Genomic DNA, 20445 nt, shown 5'->3' with positions numbered 1-20445 from the left:
TTTGTTAACCATTCAGGTAATAATTCTCTTAATAAAATTTCGGTTATTATACGGTGTTAAAACAATAATACTCGTTTATGATGTGACGCTAAACATTTATAACTCGAGTAGTGAATGGTATTACACTTTTATCGTGCTCAGAAGTCAACTCTCCATAAATACAATTTTCGATTTCAGTCTATAACTCACGCTTAGTACAATTTCAAACATACCGTTTATCATTAACAGTTTATGCGATTTCCTCGTGTCTTAAAACTCGTTAATTTTCTGTTTTGTCATATGAAGGATTTTCAATTAGTATTAACAACCGAAGTGGAATTTCTAGTGAACGCCATTCATAAGCAAGACCAAGATAACAGTCTCCTTTATCCCAGACTTCTTATATGTTTGCAACAAACTGAGGTAAGTAGTTGGTCATTTCATGTTTACTCTGAAGTTCGTTTGTTATCAAATATAATTCTCGTTCAACCTTCTTAAAAAAGCCTGTGATCGAAAACAAGTTCAGAATTTTTTTAATTTTGAAAATCGTGGGGGGGGTTGTAGCTGTAGATGATCATTTAATGTGATATGTAACTAGTGACTCTAGATTAGTAAAATAATAATATAACTAACTGATCAGTCACATTTTTTCATTTCCGTAACTTCCAATTAGCAGACATTCATTTGTCTAGATTAATTTGAAAGCTACTGGAATAACGCAGTTATCTTAAGAGTTAATATGAGCAACTTTGTTGTAGATTGCCGTTATCTAATCTTTTTTGAATTCACTCCTTAATTTGTCACCGGTATACAATCAATTACTTTGGCGTCACTAAAACCACTGCATATTCAAATTAGGTTCTTCTAATAGTGAAGAATAACCTCATTTTCTTGCAATGGTTACTTATAATTCATGACATATTGGCCTGATTGATTTTGCTTACAAGCAAACATTTTACATATTCAGACGTTTTATTCAACTTTATTCACTGACTATAAGTTATAATTGTTTTGGTGTTTATTTTACAATCCTCAATGTTTGATTACTCCGATTTATTTCGAAATATGCTTCGTTAATCATCTAATAACCTTACTTAATATACTCATTCTGAGCTTTAACTATTGTAAGTTCGTCTATGTTTACATAACTCATTCTGTTATCCATATTGACCAAAATGACGGAATTTTGTGTGAAAACAAAGTCTTCTCTAGTCATGGTTTATATGTGCTCAGTATTTTCTGTTACCGATAAACATTATTAGTTAACTAAGAAATCGAACCAATGAAAGCTTAAGAATTAGGAAATTAATCTACGGAAGTAATTGGTTAATAGGTGTTGCCTTCTGTAAATACATCCAAACGAAAAGTATACATTTCAAAGAAATCTAACATTTGTATGTTTTGACTTTTAGTGTTATGAGTTGGCTTTTTCCCACAATGTTCTTCGAATTTGTTTTTCAATTAGGAGTTATGGAAAAATTTAGAGGTCGTTGCGTCGGTTTTGCAAATCACTATGATAAATTCAGATGACCAGTTGAAATTACTTTTAATTATCAAAGATAAGGTCAGTTTCATTACAATTTCTGCTCGTTCATTTAAATTAAATCTAATATCGAATTGATCGATATTGTTCTATCCTTTGCTTTTTATTTCTGTAAAATTATCCATTCTATAGTACCTGCGAAACCCCGGTGTTGACTGTCAATAAAAATCGAATGGAAAATATCAAAGGAAATACTGCACTAATTCACTTGCATGTTGATGTAACAGATGAATAAAATGACGATACCACAATAGTGTCACGAGGTAATAATACCGATAGGTAATAAGATAAAAACACTATTCACTAGATTGGTTAAAGCGGCTGGGAACACTATATCACGATACTAGATCAGATGATACACATATTCACAATGCCAACCAACGATTAAGTACCAGATAATAGGCTGGACAGTAATTTTAATAACACAATTACGAAGAATTCACATAAAGTGAAACCCCGAGTTAGAGTTACAATGTAAAAGTAGTCGTTAATATTACGAATTACCGAGTGGTTGGTTTTCCCGAATCACCAACCAGTCGACCTTATCTGACACGTCACATATGTAAATCCAGCGCTCTTGACATAGTTCAAATCAGTTAATAACAAAATTTCAGGTTTCATATTTCTTAGAAATTTTATATGGTACTTCGAAAGAATTCTCTGTTTTTAAAAATTCATTTATTAATTGTTTCTTAATGTGCAATATTAATGTTTCTTCTGTGATACTGTTTTAGCCAGATAGTATTGAACTTAATGACCACATATTTTTCAACTGAACTTAATCGAAATGATTTTCCCTAAAATAGGTTTGATTTCCCTTAGCTCTGTCAACATAACAATAACTGTTTTTATTTACGATTTTGTATTTTCGTTGAAAAAGATAATCTTCTAGTTAAAATGTTTTGAAAAAATATTATGCTACTACTCATTGGTAAGTAGAAACATTATTTAAGTAATGTTTTGTCATTATCAGTTTAGCGTGGGTCCTGGTACTTACTAAATGTTTTCCTTTCTCATACGGTTAATTCAGCTGATTACGAATAATCCCGAAGATATTTCTACTGCTCATGAGGACATGGGAACAAAAGTATGTTTTGATGTTAATTTCTTGACACAATTTTTTCGGTTATTTAACACCCCTTTTGTCTCTTCTTGGGACGTTAGTTTGTCCGTTGGTCGTTTTTCGTTTTTAGAATTCCTCTGATTTGTAATTAATTCATAAAAATAGTTAAATTTATAAAAATAATCCGTTTTTAAAAATCATGTAATCCGTTTCATGTTGAAGTGATGGTACGATCATTAGAAAATAGTATAAATAAATACTGTTTTTCCTTACTTCCTCATCAAACATCAGTAGTTATCACCACTGTTATCCTTCAGTCCATATATCTAATAAGCTCAGTAGTTTAAGGAGTCCTAATTAATAACTGATTTTCACCTTAATGACAAAACAGTAAGAAATGGCTAAAAATTCTTATTTGTTGAAATTGTGTTTTCATGATCTACTGAACTCTTAGTTAAGGTAGTCAATAAGCGTTGAGTTATGCGTATTAGCCATTTTTAGTCTGCGATACGATTTGAACATCAATGAACACTTTGAAGAGTTTAACTATATAGAAGAAAAAGAAAACTATAATTCCAGAATTTGTATTTGAAAAATGTACCTAATATGTATTTACAGTTACTCTTAATGACTTAGACAGTGTATATGTGGGTTGGTTTGGTAAATAATCTTGTAACTTACTAAAGATTTCCTATGCTTGGATCTAACATTCTTCGGAACCCTGGAACAGTTCATACTACTACTGACAAAATATGTATTACTTTGGTGAGTCCTCAACATTTGTTAAATGAGGGGTTTTCTATTGCCTTTCAGAGCTTTTCTAGCTTATACAAAAACATTGTTTTGTACTGTTTTAAAAAGCGAGAAATTCCTGAAGATCACTTTGTTATAACTTGTGACCGCCGATTAGAAAGCAGTGACTTATCGATCGGACCAATGACGCGTAAAACACGTGCGAGCAGTCTAGAAACCTGATTGGTCCTGCTTTCCGCTTAGCCCAGCCAGTTAAGTCCAGAACATAAGTCTCAGTCTCTGCGATATGAATCATCATATTTCAAACATACTGAGTTTATATATCAATCAAACAGGCCACAACGTACCAGTAAAATATGAAACAACATTTGTACAAGAATTAGCCAGATGTGGCTGTGAATGAGGGAGGTAGTAATTAATATACGGGGTATAACTCAAAAATGGGAAAACGTATAATAATAGTTTATGGGTCAAAATAAAGCTTGTAATAAGGGGAATATGAATATGCATAGTTTAGTTACTTAATAATTATACGATAGAAATGTACGCTTAGTATTGGTCCATAAATGGATCCAAAAAGTTACCATTCATTATTCTTGTCGGGACATAACACAATTGTTCTACTGTTAATTGTGTATCTAATAAGAAAGTGTACACCTTGTTGTCTTGCATCCTGGGAATATCAGTTACATAGTATTTACAAGGCTTTACATCGTTTTTGAATAGTCTTGCTGAACCAGTTAATAACCACCACAATATTCACACTTTCAGAAAATGACTCGATATTTAACACCTGAGAGACAAAATACATTCCCAACTAAGTAATAAGGTAAAGCATAGTCAATAGTTGTAAGTGTAATACTATAGACCTTTTAAATTTAGTGGCCTCATGATTGTTGATTTTTGTGCTGAAATTCCTTTAACCCTTTTCCTTCGTTGGTAACATTTAAAAAATACGTGCAAATTTGTGTCAAAACTGTATGTCTCCCTTTTATACAGACAGTGTATATAATAAACTTTGTTGATAATTATCTTTAGGTATTGATTATCTGTACTTCCTATTAGTAAATCTCTTTATTTCATGATTCATCAAACCCCATCATTTTGATGATATCTTAAAGTCTAAGCAAAAGTCTGGCACATTTAAGTTATCTCAATGCCTGTGATTAAATTATAAAATAATTTAAGCTAATCAATCAAGCACAGGTTCGTTTTTCTCGGTGTGATGCATATCCTACATAGTTTTTGACTGATTAACCACCGTTCATGTTGAACCAACTGTAACGGTATTTAGTTATGGATCTTCATGATTCAATGACTGTTACCTACATTGGTTCTCATTCTAAACTTGCATTTAACTCGAATTTACTTTTGTTTCATTTTATTTGATAAGATATACTTTATATGTCTATTTGAACATGCTTTAGGTACTTATTTTACTGAAACGTCTAAAGGCATTTTTAATGATTTATGGCTCTGATAGTTATACGTAAGTTTTTGAAAAAAATTACCAAATGAGCTAAGTTGTTCATTGTAAAACTGATCAATCGTTTTGAGTATTTAATATTCTTTCCAATTTTTTTAGAAGTGTTCATGATTAACTTTTATATAGATAGTTAATGTAATGGTTAAATTAGGAAAGCTGTGTGATGTTGGATACTAACGCTACTCCCAAACAAATTTCAGAGTTTATATGTTCTTGTTCTCACTTAATTTCTTTCAGATATTTGATTGTACGTCTAAATTTAATCTTCTAATCCTACATAACTAAACTGAGGTTGGTGTATTTTACTTCCATTATTAGAAAAATATCAAATAGTTCAAATTCGGAAATTTTTCACCTCAGTCTCGGTCAATGAATTTTCGTGTTTTGAATTATAGTTGTGTAATTTGCAATGCAAAGACATTTAAGGATTGTCAAATTAATGGATAAAATACACTTATTGGTTGATACAAACTTTTTGAGTGATCACTGCCCACAAAACTGAATTACTGGTGTATGCCTGTAGTCGTACTGATTTCAGAAGACGAAAGAAATGTCAGTTAGAATAGGTTTTTCTTCTGATAAAATACGACACTTATAAACAGAATATTCAGTACAAGGATGAATGTTTTTAGGAGTCACTTAACAAACAAACAACTTAAAAGATAATAACAAATATAAGTCAGTCACTCTAATAGAATTAATCCCTAAATATTAGGTGTAATTTTTCTCCCGGTCATATAAGTTTATTACTTATTGGCTCATATTAGCACGTTTATCTAAAATTATACAATCCCTTTATTTTGTTTGATTGACTATCAAATGTACTTAAATAAAAAGCTGATCCTTATTTTCACACCTGCTGTAATATTGCTAACAAGGTAGTGACCAATAGGATTATTATGAAACAATTTAATCCATTGTGTATCAATCAGATCAGTTGCGAAACTATCTTCAGGCTGGTAAATGCCACATGTTCTCTAAGTTTCCAGATATTGTAAATTTCAGCTGCCAAGTGAAGTTTGACATAGGCTGATAGTCTTTGATAATTCCTCCGATTTCGTAGGTGCGCAGATCTAAGATATAACTGACCAATGGTACCGTCTGAAAGAGTAACAGGTTATTGATTTTACCTTTGAGAAAGAAATTAGTTCTCATGTCATTTAAATTTTAAGATGAGTGTGTGACCAAGTGTTATCTCACTAAGATTCTCGTTATTGATTTGTTGAGTGCTTATCGAAAGAAAGGATTTCATGTGGAAAGCTGCTAAGACACTAGTTTTATCTGTATAGTTTTGAAAATCATTGGCCTAATTAGTTTTAAATAAATACTATCGGTAGAATGCTCTTAATGTTTCTTCACATTCTCGCCGCTTCGTATCGTATCCACCAATCGTCTTTAAACTGATTTTGTAATTCAATTTATCAAGAAGAATTCCTTGTTTTTCCTCACACTTTAGTGATCGCGTGTTACATTGCAGTTTTTAAACGAAGGAATGGTTAATAGATACCAAGCGAATGAAGACTTAGTTGGAGAGTCTGAATGATAAGTTTTTTTTAATATTCACGTCAGGCGAGTTCTAACGAGAATTGTGAACTGGTTACAGGATCAAAAGTCAATAATCAATTAGGTGTATATAAACAGTTGAAACTTGGGATACCGTTGTATCTGCATTTTTCGTTCCTAGAGTACAACATTCATCGGTAGTCTCAGATTCTTAATATGAGGCGTGCCACTAACAGCATAATCAATATATACTATTCATTACAGTGTATTACGCTGATTATCAAGATCGCGAGTCAGTTTTGTTTTCTAAGATGCCTAAAGAGATCGAGTATTCTCAGAATATTAAGCGCTTTGTGTTATTGTCAAAATGTTGCACTCATTCGGTATTTCCATGTACTTCTGAATAAATTGTACTATTTTCTGTCAAATAGGCTGCTTAATCTGTCAGCAATATATTCTTGAATTAGCGAGGTAAGTATAGTATTCAATCAGTCAACTCTTCTGAAAAGAATTCTCAAGGTATTTGTTATTCGGAGTGTTGGAAAATGTGCAGCTAAATTTTCTCCCAAAAATTTCTTTTAACCATAAGTTTTATTAGTTTCTACTGGTACCCAATGCAGAAAACTTACTCCCGTGGAGAATTTTATGTAAAAATCGTGTTTTATTTGATGTATTCAAACTCACTATACTCATTTGACTTTCTTGACTTGCCTTCAGCATAAATCTCCTGCTTTTTTGTTTTAGCCCAGAAAATTGGATTGAATTTCGCGATGCGAATGTTTATACTATATTTGCTCGTCTCTTTCTTTCTAATTCACCATCTGCTGAAGATAAAGCATCTGATCCAAGTCAAGCATTTTTATTTTGGATCCTCTATAAAGTCAGTTCGTTCTTTTGTTGTATCTGTTTCATGTTAAAAAAATATCTGAGTAATGTGAACTAGAATTTATTAGTCTATATCGCGCCGTACTTAGTGAACAGAGCATATGTATAAATATCTTAACCCAGCAGTCATAGTAAACATCCCTAAAATAGCTCCATTTCTTCACCACTCACGTACACTTATCATTTAGCCGATGTCTAATTGGTTCAGTGTACGAGTTTATCGGCAGTAGGTGGTGTATTTATCCAACATATACAAAAAACTTCCAAGTTATAAAATTTGAAAATACAACTCGAGCTACTTATTGCTATTTAGTAGTGTAATATACACAAATTCGTAAACTGTATTAACCTAAAGCGAAGCGATAACAACTTATTCTTCAAATACTTTCATTTGTTTCTACTTCCGAATTTCTACCGAACATACACAGCTTTTTTATTTTAGTGAAAATGCTCCGACCAGTTGCTATGTTATATCGACTAGCACAAGCACTATCTATACTACGTTGGCATATTACTGTGCTGATGTATTTTGGCGACTTGGACCGCTGCACATATTTACTAAGTTGCAACCGACTAATAGGTTATCAGATTGTTCAATAGTATTCGCCATATAAGTATAAAGAATACGGAAAAATGGTTTCACTTATTACACTAAAAAGAAACGAGATGTCTTCTCATTATTAACCTTAATATTTAAATTATGCAGATAGCTAGTTGTAACAGTCATCTAATGTTAGATTTTAGGGATTAGGAGTTTGCATAAAATACTTGACGAAGAAATCGATCTTAGAATTCACAAATTAATTCAAAGTAAACTTTATTCATTGGTTTTCAGTATATTCTTGCATCCAATAAGTTTTTTAGGAGGAAGTTCGCTATTTTATATTTAATATATCTTCGTTGTATTCATTAATGCATTGTAAACTGTATTCAACAACAATGACTATGTTCATAGCATATAATTATTTTAATCGATATATAACTGATAATTACTATTAAAGCGTTGTAACGTGTTAATTTAGACAATCTCCGAAATTGTTTAAGAATTATCGAAAGAAGCCAATTAATAAAGGTTGTTTCTTTCCGTTACAAATTATTACAACCAGATAATTTTTGAAGTTTGTAAAAATCTTCTTATAGTTTATCTACTTGGGTTTTTTTGTTGAGTAAATGCTTTTCTAAATGTCCAACACATTCCTCTAAAGTTAGATTATCATATTATTTGCCATACTAGGATGAGACGGTTGTTCAGTGCTTCCTGGATTTCAATGGTTGTCTAGCTACAGTCAGTCTTTGATGCAAGCTAAAAAGTCCAATGATCTCCACAAACCTTCTTTACTCATAATGTATGCCTTTTATACATTACACAAGCCACTTAGTACAATACGACCACTTTTCGTTAATTTTTAACTTCAAGTTAAACCTGTTGTAACAGACATAGTTCCTTCCTAATCTGACGTAGATGGGACAGGGTGTGAATATGGATATTCTTAATTGATTTCCTAGCCTAAATCATAGAACTATACTCCCGTACTATTTAAACCTTAGACATCAAAGATAACTGGCGCTCGAGGATCAAAAATAAATTTTGTTTGACCAAAGCAAAAAGAACAATTAAATTACAATAGATGTGAAATATTTACCAGAAAATTCCAAATTGTCGATTGTCTATGTGCTAAATAGCATGGAAATTCTAGGTGGGAAAATTTTAAAGACATACGGAGACACGTTCGTAAACAGTTGTATTTAAAGTTGCGTCCTAACAATTACGTGAAGGATTGATTATAAGAATAAAATGTATGCAGCTCAAAAAAAGACAATGAAGAAAATGAACTTATAATTGTAAGCACAAAATGTTGCGCAACTACACGTTGGAAACTGAGGTCATTGAGGAAACGCAATAGCGACAACAGTGATTTTTTGTACTCGTGAAACGAGCCAAAGCCTTTTTGGCAATGGCTTCGGGTTCGTCCACCTCCTGGGTCAGAGTGATAAATAGAAGGGTGGTGTGTAACAAAAACTCTAAGTGTATGCACAACATCAAATGGTTTGAAATGATTGACTTGTAAAAATGCAATCAAATATTCAGCACTTTATTATCATTACACAATAAAGGTTTTTGAATATGTTAGTAAACTGAGCAGTTACGGATATTTTTTTATCAACAAAACAATTTTTCATTTATAGGGTGAATTATCACAGTTTTTAACATGGGAAACCCTAGAGCTTTTGTTTAACTTGCTATCTAAACGACCTTTAACCTGTATTGTATCTGAATACTCTTGTGATGATAACGTGGGTTCACCGTGTCGATCAAACGAATTAGAACTTTTGGAGTCTGAAGAGGCTATTCAAAAGTGGATACGTAATGAATTACTTCCTGTTGTTATCAGACAGTTGCCAGAAACTTTGGTATGTTTATTTTTGTAACATATAACTATGCTCATTTTAATCGATAATCCGTTTGTAAACCTCTGTATCGTTTCATTTCTTAACCAGTAGAGACAGCTTAATCAGTTTACTATTTAAGGTAAAAAGATATTCATATGTGATATACAAAGTCTATTAGTAACAGTGAGGTTAGATGCAGGGTATTAGGTAATGATGGTAAATCAGTTGATGAGGTTATGAATCTTCATCGACTGAGATGGTTGGGTCACGTGTTACGTACGCCTGAACACCGATTACCACGACGTGTAAGGCTAACCGCTGTTGGAGATGGTTGAAAGAAAGTTAGGGGAGGTCAAACCAAAACGTGGCACCAGTGCTTGAAGTCACTAACCTCTAGTCTGAACCATGTTGGTAGATGCAGACTACTTGGTTGGGGTCCGCGTGACTATCGTAACCAATGGTTGGAGATTGTGGGTGGCATGACTCAGAATCGATCACAATGGCGTCGGTGTATACACTCTCTGTTTTCCCTTAAACTAAGAGATTAAAATCACTTAATATCTTTCTTCCTACGAACTAATTCTTTCTTCCTGTACTATATCCTTATGTGCAATCTTTCTATTATATATTACCACCTCTGAATTAATTACTTCTATGAAACCGGTGTTCATCTTGTTCTGCTAATGAGGTATGGCAACTTGGACCGATGCATACATGTGCCTGGTCCTACGTTGTAGCTGACTGACTGACTGATATAAAGTCTACTAAATATATTTATAATTTGTTACCGTATGATTTTTATTTTGTTTTTAACTTTTGCTGTATTCAAAAATTCTAATAACTATCTAAAATGGGTAGCTATTTTTCATTTAGAAAATTGTCCTAGTAATATATTACCATTTTAACTTTCAATAATATTGTACATTCTGTCTAGTTCATTAAAACTAAATGTTAGAAAATCATCTGATGTCAATCTACAATTCACTTTTCTAATTTGGTTGTGGATAGATATCTAAGATCATGCAAACGTCTGGTAGGTGTTATCATATCAGATACTAACCATCCACTTCATTCATATCTTCTGGTAGAACGAGATTTCAATTCATTTGAATTCATGCATGAAACCAATGACATAAAAGCTCTACAATACCTTATCTAGCAAATATATTATTTGCTTAACAGGTTGTTAGAGTTAATCTAGTCAATAACTTGTATATTTAAACATGTTTCAAATTGAAAATCTTGTACAATTTCAAATCTTAAAAAACATTTCATTTAATTCCAAGTAGTTTATCTACTTAACTTATGTACTCAGTTATCAGTTTCTTTCACATTTTTTTGCAAAAGATTAGTTGAAATACCTTTTGCTTAGAATTCTATAATGTGCCAGAAATGTAATATTGAATAAAGCCATTAATGATAATAATAATAATAATAACAATGACTTATTCTGGTTTAATTTTCTAATTAAAATAGAGACTTTATCAACGGTTTATATTTTTTTAAACTAGCCCATGTTAGCTAAATATTTAATTCAGCGCGTTAGAGAACTAGAAGCTTGTTCATTCACTTCAAATTCCAATGTTCATATACAAGAGAGCAAAATTAAATGTCCTTTTTCATGGCCTTCTACAGCGATATCATGGATTAATAAGTTTGTAGAATCTGTAAATATTTCAGAATCAAACAATGAAGAATATTATCTTAATATTTGCAGTGTAGCTGATTTATACCTTTCTGGTATAGCTAGTCGTAATCCTGAGGTTGATCCTTTTTTTGAATTGAGAAAATTAGCAAACCAGTTGGATACTATTAAACTTTTGCGAGACGTGTAAGTGCTCTTCTAATATTTTCTTTTTTCTACGTTTATAAGTTATCTAAGACCAAATTTATTTTGGTATATATTGGAAAATTCATTTGACTATTGAGTCATTCCTACATACCTAGGCTTTTCATTGGTCCGATTGCAAATCAGTGTTTTCTTTCTCTTTTTTCGTATTTAATATTCTATATTTTACAAATGTTCTTTTCGCCCATTCATCATTATATATTAGTGGGTTTATGGAAGACTAATTTGCGTATCTTGGATGTTTCGTCAACTTTCTTTACTGAATGGCTGGGGAAATATCCGCCGCCATATAGTTATCTTCTGCATGTCACCTGTGGCACAGACAACATATTCTTCTTTGACTTTGAAACGTGATAAGTAACATGTTTTACTCATGCCATCAACTTCTGAATGTGGTACGTTGGTCATCATTGGTTTAAATGAGGTGAGAGACATCAAAACCAAGACATGCGTTATGATCACCTAGTCTAATTCAATCACAGTACATATGTTTTCTAACTTTTGACTCAACCAGCAATGTGGGAAGATTAGGAATGCGTATGGAGCTTGAAACCGGATGTTGGATAAATATGTACATAAATCATGCGTATATATATATATATATATATATATATATATATATATATATATATATATATATATATATATATATATATATTACTGAATCGATCTGGACATAGATATATGGAGAGTACACGGAGTAATTCGCTTGCTCTTAATAGCATGCCCAAACTTGGACTTTTTTTAACCTACCATGCGACTTTAGGAAAGCATATGATCTATATGAAACTACCCTGCCTATCACTTCCCACTTTTGAAAAGTTTTTCTTTTCGCATCCATGTGAGGTGAGGTCATATCAATATATTGATTTTTGTTTGTCAACTTCAATCGGTGCTTGTGTTTTTACACAACTGACTGATTGCCTCACAACAGATTATCCACTTAGACTATTTTGTTAATTACGAGTTTTTCATTACCTTGTGAGTTCCTCTGTGTTTCATCTTCAAATTATGCCTTCCTTAATGCATAGTGTTCTCTAAAAATTGAACTGTTCTCAGAACTTTCATCAATTACTTTGATGAAAATTAACTTGTTTTCTAATGGCTTTCATTCATGAACTACTCATAAGCTTATCTCAATGAACCTTCTGTTATAAACATGTTCAATCAGGCAGCTTATCATGAATTCAAAAACAGTAAAACACTGAATACATCTTTACAATACTGAAATTAATAAACAAAGGGAAATGTCACTATTAGTAAGTGCTTGGATTATCGCACTGCTGATATTAAAGATTAAATTTAGATCAACTTTGTTCCCATATGTTCATTCTGAATGGCTTGTCTTAATAAAGCTATTTTGTCACAATTTTGTAAAACAAATGGCTTGTGGCTAGCAGTAAAATTAAGAATGAACGTTTTGTCTAATTTAGGACTGAATGGTACATCTATCCTAGTGTTGAGTTTTACATTGGGACTCGAATCTAGTATCTGGTAGGATGAGATGCTCTTTCTGGATTCCACTTCTAGCTACAATCCATCTGTTCTAAGTAAAAACTTATCATACATTGGTTTGTTCATTATAGTGTATAAATTTAAAATCTTTTACTATCTATATTTGCCTTTTTTCGTCATTGTTGGCTGTTATGGTTGTTGAAAAACTTTGTTATGTATCCTGTTACCAAATGTTTTAATTATATTACTTCGAGTACACAGGTTTATTCATACGTAGTCTCTCCAATAAATACGCTAGCTGTGGTTATAAATACTTTGTCTCACAAATTGTGCAATAAATTAATTATATATCTTTTCAAAATGTTCCCCATTGATGATAGTACACTTGCTTCATGTTTGCTTTCATCCTTGGGAACTTACCTCACTTTTTGGATGCTTTCATCAACAAATTAATACCACACTTCATTGAATAGACAAGTGTTTTATGTGTTTAATTTTTAATTACAATTGTTTGAATATTACTAAAATATTGCCGAATTTCAACTTTAGTTTGTGTCAATAAACTTTTTTATTTTTTTTATATTACTGTGATTTCTTTGTTTATTTCCAAGTTACAATTGTCAATTGTCCATTGATTGTTGTGAAGGGGAAACCGAATTGTCTATTGCTTATCGTATCCTTGATGTTGCATTTAATCTCGGTACACGTTTTGACAATGGTGTAGATAAACTAACAGCACGATATTTGAAGGTAAATCACTAATATATGTATATACATATCAGTTAGCACTAGTTTAATTGTTCTTACAATTTATTTTAGATTTTTATAACATTTGTTGTTAATTTTAATAAACTTACGTTTCTCATTCAAATAGGTGAACATTTAGCTACTCAAAAGTGAATACTTCACTTTATTTTAAAAGATGGAAGCGTAAAATGTAAATTATTTAGTAAACACTTAATCCAGTATTTAAGTGTTATCACTATGATTTTGAAGGGTATTGTGTTGTACAGTTGTATCTTCTATGATTATTAACCCTTTTCCAAATATTTTTGTTTCGACTAAGTAATTTCAAATGGTGTAGTCTAATTATTTTCGATTTGACTTTTTGTAACACTAAATCTTCAAAAAATTGGAACACACCTACGGCATACTATTCTTTTATCATTACTAAATTCGCTCCTCATAGACGTTAATCCAGTAAATATCATGCTAAAATACCTTAGCTCAGTAGATAACATGGCGGAGTTTGACGTAAAAGGTACTTTGTTCGAGTCTTATTATGGACATTAACACTGAGGTGCAGGTGCATCTAGCTGATGAATTCTAAATCGGATAAAACCCGCGTTCTTTACTCCAACGCCAACCACATACTAAGAATACTATGATCTGTGACTTAGAGTTATATCAGAGAATTCGCTCAAAATGGGCATACGCCAACATACAGTAATCGACTGGAATCCTAAATATCAACAATCAGAAGTTACAGACCTTTACTAATATTTTATGTTTTAGTAGTGTTTAATTTTCCAAGCTAAGTGATGTAATCATGAAGCCTTCGTCGTTGTTCGAGGTAGCGTCATCTGTGCCTACTTCAAATAGAAATGAGATTATTGATTATTTCACAAATATTAAGTTGGTTATTTCTGATCTGGTTTCTGACTGGTTTCCTTCATAGCTTTTATCTTCATGTGTACTGATATCTTCGTTGACTTTTTCGTTGGTTTAACCCTATCCACACAGATTGGTAAATTTGCTCTTTATCGATGGCACGTCTGAAAATCTATCCATGCAGAGTGTGCTCTAACAGTTGCAATCATGGATTGATTATAACGGTATACCAGTGGTCATGCGATAGTAAAAACCATACTATGAAAATTTCGATTGCTAATTAAAGTAATATGTAGTCACCTAGGCTTTTTGAATTGAATCTGTAAGATACCTGTTTAAACGTCTCTAAAATTGGTCACATTTGTGAAGCTTCACCTCTTGGTTTTAGTTCCAAATGCCCCTGGGAAAGTCAGCTCTCACTCTCGAAATGCTCGCACATGGCCACGCGTATATAGCCTCTTCCAGGGAAGCCCTACTCACTGCCTTCTCGTGGTGGGGGTGTTGTTTACGAAATTGAGAGGACGGTAAGCGAATGTTCGGCGCTTTAACCAGGTCGGTGAACATTGAGAGTCCACCTAGGGGAGTTGGAAAACCCTGATTCCAAACCAATGGAGCACATGGGCTCCAGCATCCTGATGGAACAAATGGCGTATAAACCAATCGTTGGTCACCGGCTATCATGGGACTGCATCTCCCTACAATGCTCCACTGCCTTATGGATCAAACCTTTAGGTCCAAGGCTCGGGGTGTTGCCACCTAAGAAAAGCACCTGCTTCGGTTTGGGCACCCGGGCAGTATCACAGCCCTCACACAAATCAAATGAGATTTGTGTGGTGCATATGTAATTGGTGCCTCCTTGTACCAATATCTATGTATTCAAATAAATAAAATAAGTTTATTTACTGTAGTGCTACTTATTTACCCTACTATTTTTCCCTCGTCGTTAATTATCTCTCTCCATTATCATAAACTGTTAAAGTCAAAACATTTGAACTGCATTGTAAGATTCCAGACTGTCCTTTTCCTTTAACCAATTTCACATTTCTTTAATTTGATCAATAGTAAACCATTTAAATGTGCATTCGTTGTTACGTTTACTTCGTAACTGTGTATATTTCTTTTTACCGGTGTTTACATAAGTTTGTAATGTTGATCGACAAAGTTAACATATAGATGTGGGAGTGAGAAGTACAGTATGTTAGACGAATTGACAATTCATTTAGCAAAATATTTCTTTGTTTCATAATTTAAGCAGCAGGTACACATGTAAGAATGTAGATGCATTACAAGTGTTTTAGAAGTACTACAATATTACAGATTTTAGTTGTGTTTATTAGATATGGTTTTCACAAGCTTAATCTAATTCCATCGCTTCAGATTAATCAATTACAATTATAAATGTGTACCATATAAATCTTGTTGTGTTATGGCTTTTTATATTACGAATTTCAGGATCGTAACATCGATTACCAAACATTCTTTCAAGGTTACTCGTGTGATCTGATTAATCGAATTCGAACGGCTATCCATTCATCTATTTTAGATGATGATTGTCCTACAGAGTGGCTTAGATCTCCTAAATGTAAACAATCACACAAGAACACTAACCTAAACCAAGATCCTCATGTTCTTGCTCAGCAAGCTTGTTTGGTCGCTAGTTGGATAACAGTACCTTCATGTCGAATGAAAGTTGTACTTGATTTGGCTTCAGTCGCACCTCTACCGTGGTCTGATGATCTAATTGCACTAACTGAGAGTGTTCTTGGTCAGGCTCGCATTCCAGGTTCCTGTTCACAATATGTTGATGGATTAACTCACAAAATGAACAAGTTGGAGCGTCTTTGCAACATTGCCCGTCTTCATGAAATATTTACTAGGTGATTGCATATGATTAGAACATTTTATATGTAATTTACCAGTCCTCTATACTGAATACTATATTTTAATGATTTTCTGTAAAAATGATCAATCATAACGAAATTACATCTATATCTTCATCTGCTTTTTTTCAGGTATGAACTAAAAGAGTTCAGTCTCAGCGATGTTGGTTACACTAATTCCTTGTGGCTTGCTGATCAAGCTATTTCTCGTATTTTACGGTCTGATGAAGGTCCTTTCGGGACAAATACACCTTTTATTAATCCACAGCTAACTCGAAGTGATCCTGTGTATCGTGACGCTACAATTGTAGCTCAAAAATTACTTGATCAGTTACAATGGCCTCTATTATTTGCGCAGCTATACATGGAATTAGCACTTTTCAAGGTTATCCAATCAAAAGAATTAGAGATCACTAGTTTTCCAGATGATTATGAAAGTCGTATTTCGTTTTTCATTATTCATTTAAATTTCACTGCCAGTGAAACATATGATTTTTTCAACCGATCTGGTAAATTAGAAAAAGCATATACATCGCAGTTTACATTTATAAAGGATTGGTTGATTCGTTTAACTTTTCGTTCGATGAAACAACTATTAAAACATGGAGATGTTCTTAGTCAATTTCAGGTAACTTAGTAACTTGCATAACATTATTACACTTATTTCTCAAAAAAATAATCATAACATGATGCGGATATCTGTATAAAATTAGGCTGCATAAGTATTTCAACGTAGATCTAAATTAACACTGATACAGTTATATATGACCATTTAACATAAAAACTGTTTCTTAACAAAATAAATGCTTGAAAGCCACATTATGAATTGATATTTACTATCATAATACAATACTTTGCTTAAAAAAAAGTCATTTTGCACGAGCAAGTGCCATTTTTTTTACCAACTTTAAATATTAATGCAAAAGTGTTTGTTATGATGAAATACATAAACACCTGAAATAAAAAAACAAACAAAATGGAGTTCATAAGCAATAAAGATGAATAAAACAGATTCAGTTAGCATGGGTTACATGAGTCCACTAACACAGTTAATGTGTGTGTTAAAATGATCGATAGCCCACACAACATTCCAATCTGTTCCCTAATCTACCAATCAAAACTCCAGGCAGACGAGGCATTTACACATCACTAATCATTATTATTCAGTCTTTAAAACTCACGTGACTATATAAGCATAAAGTACAACATAATAACATGCTACAAAAATAATCAAACCACTATGTAAACTGCATTTGTGGTGCAAATATGAATAAAATGTTTATGGTTAATTAACACCAATCTGTTGGTGGCTAATGGGTTAAAAATAAGCTTACAATTAGAGGAATATAAAGATATCGTAATTAATTATCGAATAAATACAGATTATATATATGAACGATGCCATATTTATAGCTTATAGCTTACTAACACTACTAAATAACCCAACTTTTAAATAAATAAACATACGTTTCTTTAAATTCACTTTATATTGTTTTGCCTGTATCTACCCATTGGGGTTTAAGACTGCAATTGATCAGTCTGTTATTGGCATATGTGCATACTGTGCGTATGCCTCGATATTGCCTTAGTTCACAAGCTTTTATAAGCAAAGATAGATAGTGACTAGCAGTGGAATCCAGGACCCGCGTTTCGTCTTATTTGGAAAGATACAAGCAAAACAATACCAAGTGAATTTAAATTCACCCCATTGCACAAGCAAATGGCTATCAGGACTCAGTTGCTAAGTGGACAACGCGATGGCGTTTGAAGCGAATGGTACTTGGTTCAAGTCCCAGAGTGAACATTAATTCTGAGATGCAGGTACATCCATCTGACGAGTCCCAAATAAGACGAAACGCGCATCCTGGATTCCAGTGCTAGCCTTTCATCCATTTTCGCTTATACGTTTCTTTAGCTTATCTTTATAGGTTCTTCATGTTCTCTTTATATTGGTACAGCAGTCTTTAAAAGTCATCGAGAATTGGACTGAGCCATGTTAATAGGTGTAGAATATCTGGTTATAGTCTGAGTGATTACCGTAACCAGTTGTTTGTATAAACTTGAGATTTCATGGCTCACAATCGTTTAGACTGGTTCAAGTGCATTCACTCGTCTTTAGAAGCTGAATCTGGAAATCTTAATTTTTTTATACCTCATCTTTTCTGCTACCATTGATAATGTTACCACTACTACTCTGGGATTTTTCATGGGGTCTTAATATGGTACGACAACTTGGATTGATATATATATCAGGTTCTGCATTGCTTATAGTCGAATGACTGTTCAATGTACGATTCAACATTACCAACTATGAATATTTAAAAGTGCAGACTTTCGTAGCACGCCAAGTTTCATCGTCTATAAACACATTCAATATAATTTCTTATCAATTGTTTTTTGTCTCTAGCGTTCCTTAATTGTTGATCTGTGGTTATCGTTGGCTAGCATGAGAGCTACTTTAAACTCGATTGAAAATGTCAAGAATTGTACGCAAATGAGTTGGCGTCATCTAATGCAGTTTACCAAATTATACGTAACTTCACCTTCAGATGAAAATAATTCGACCGAGCCAGAAATAACGATTCCTTTTGAACTTTTTTCTAATGATAAATTTGTATTTGGTTTATTAACTGATCGATTATGTATAATAAGGCGTCTAACAAAACTCTACATAGAACAGGTGTATTCTTCAAATGAATCTATGGAAATTGATAACTTATTTAATCTTCCTGTAAAATTACGTTCTAGTTATCATTTTCTACTACCAGATCTTCCCTATGGAATACGAGAAGAACTTATAACTTGGCAATGGTTTTCATCATTATGTTCTTCTATTTGTTCTTCATCTGAATCACGTTCACAATTAAATTTAACAAATGATCATAATTTATTCATTACAAAAACGTTCCAGATTCAATCATTGTTAGTTAAAATGACGGAAATATTGATGAATAGTAAGTTTGTTTTATTTGAATAATTTAATTTTCGACTGTAATAAACTGATATACTATATACGTTCTGTTTCTTTTTTTTACAGTTCATCAAACACGTTTGCATAGTTCTCTTGGAAAAACAAAAAGTGAATTAGTCAAGATCTCTTCAACATATTGTTATTTAGTGCCAACTTGCTGTTATTGTCGTTGCGTTTGGAATCGACCACTTGCGCGTTTAGGTTGTATCATTGAACTCTATGTATTGCATATATTTCCATTTTTAATGAAAATTGTAAAATCAGTACAACTTGATGAAATAAGCATTCGTAAATCAATTGTTAGCATTATTCCGACAATTTTATCTACATTTTCATCCTTATTATTATGGGCTGGTGGACAAGATCATTTAAGTCCTGTTGTTGAACAAAAGTGTATTTGTCGTATGTTTGGTATGTGACATTTGATATCAATTTTTATCTGGTTATTTGTTTGGTGTATTGTTGTTGGTATGTTAGATGTTATACATTTGATTATTTCTCATGTTTGGCCACATAATTGTCCTTTGTTTTATTTATCAATATACTCACTAATTAAATACTTTACGAACTTTGACTAAATAATTTTCTTCTCATAAACTTGTAGTCCATGAAACAAAAGTAAATGTCTAAGATTCTGGTTGACTGACAATTCGTTGTGAAGTTAAATGGACTTTCCAAAGGACTAAAATGAAATGCTGTTGTATCGGCATTTGTAAATGATGTATCCATATACGATTTGGTTTTTGTAGTACAGATAAGAGTAGCGTATTTAAAGTATGGTTTATTTGTATCTGATTGTAAGTTATAATTGTCAGTAATGAATTAGCTGAAATCATTAAGTTTCGTGTTTTTTTTTTAATAGTTGAGATTATGAGTCAATTGAAGCTAGACCACCATGGAAAACCTGGAAGCACGAGATGGCCGTTTTGTCCTACTGTGGGACTCAGCAGTGCTCATCCAGGATTTTACATGGTGGTCTAGCTTCAATTGACTCATAATCTCAAATATTAGGATTACTATAATATCCACAAAACCCCTTCTGATTTTTTGCCGTTATTGTAATGTTTCTGCATCAT

The 20445-nt window shown here is 32.5% G+C and overlaps 1 protein-coding gene across 1 annotated transcript in view; it reads left to right on the top strand.

Moving 5' to 3' along the window:
• Positions 1-20445, top strand: part of MS3_00010148 (uncharacterized protein) — a gene marked incomplete at both ends in the record, with an annotated part of 46779 nt that overhangs the window by 6268 nt on the left and 20066 nt on the right. The window contains 12 exons of the mRNA XM_051218502.1: positions 286-402; positions 1445-1543; positions 2553-2609; positions 4766-4827; positions 7072-7207; positions 9400-9624; positions 11115-11434; positions 13519-13657; positions 15971-16395; positions 16531-17026; positions 18806-19352; positions 19436-19780. Coding sequence (XP_051074274.1) covers positions 286-402; positions 1445-1543; positions 2553-2609; positions 4766-4827; positions 7072-7207; positions 9400-9624; positions 11115-11434; positions 13519-13657; positions 15971-16395; positions 16531-17026; positions 18806-19352; positions 19436-19780 — 2968 coding nt within the window. The remainder of the gene's footprint in view (positions 1-285; positions 403-1444; positions 1544-2552; positions 2610-4765; positions 4828-7071; positions 7208-9399; positions 9625-11114; positions 11435-13518; positions 13658-15970; positions 16396-16530; positions 17027-18805; positions 19353-19435; positions 19781-20445) is intronic.

Source organism: Schistosoma haematobium, chromosome 1 (assembly GCF_000699445.3).
Source record: "Schistosoma haematobium chromosome 1, whole genome shotgun sequence".
NCBI classification, from domain to species: Eukaryota; Metazoa; Platyhelminthes; class Trematoda; order Strigeidida; family Schistosomatidae; genus Schistosoma; species Schistosoma haematobium.
Note: the sequence above shows the minus strand (reverse complement) of the source record. Positions and strands in the feature narration are given on the sequence as shown.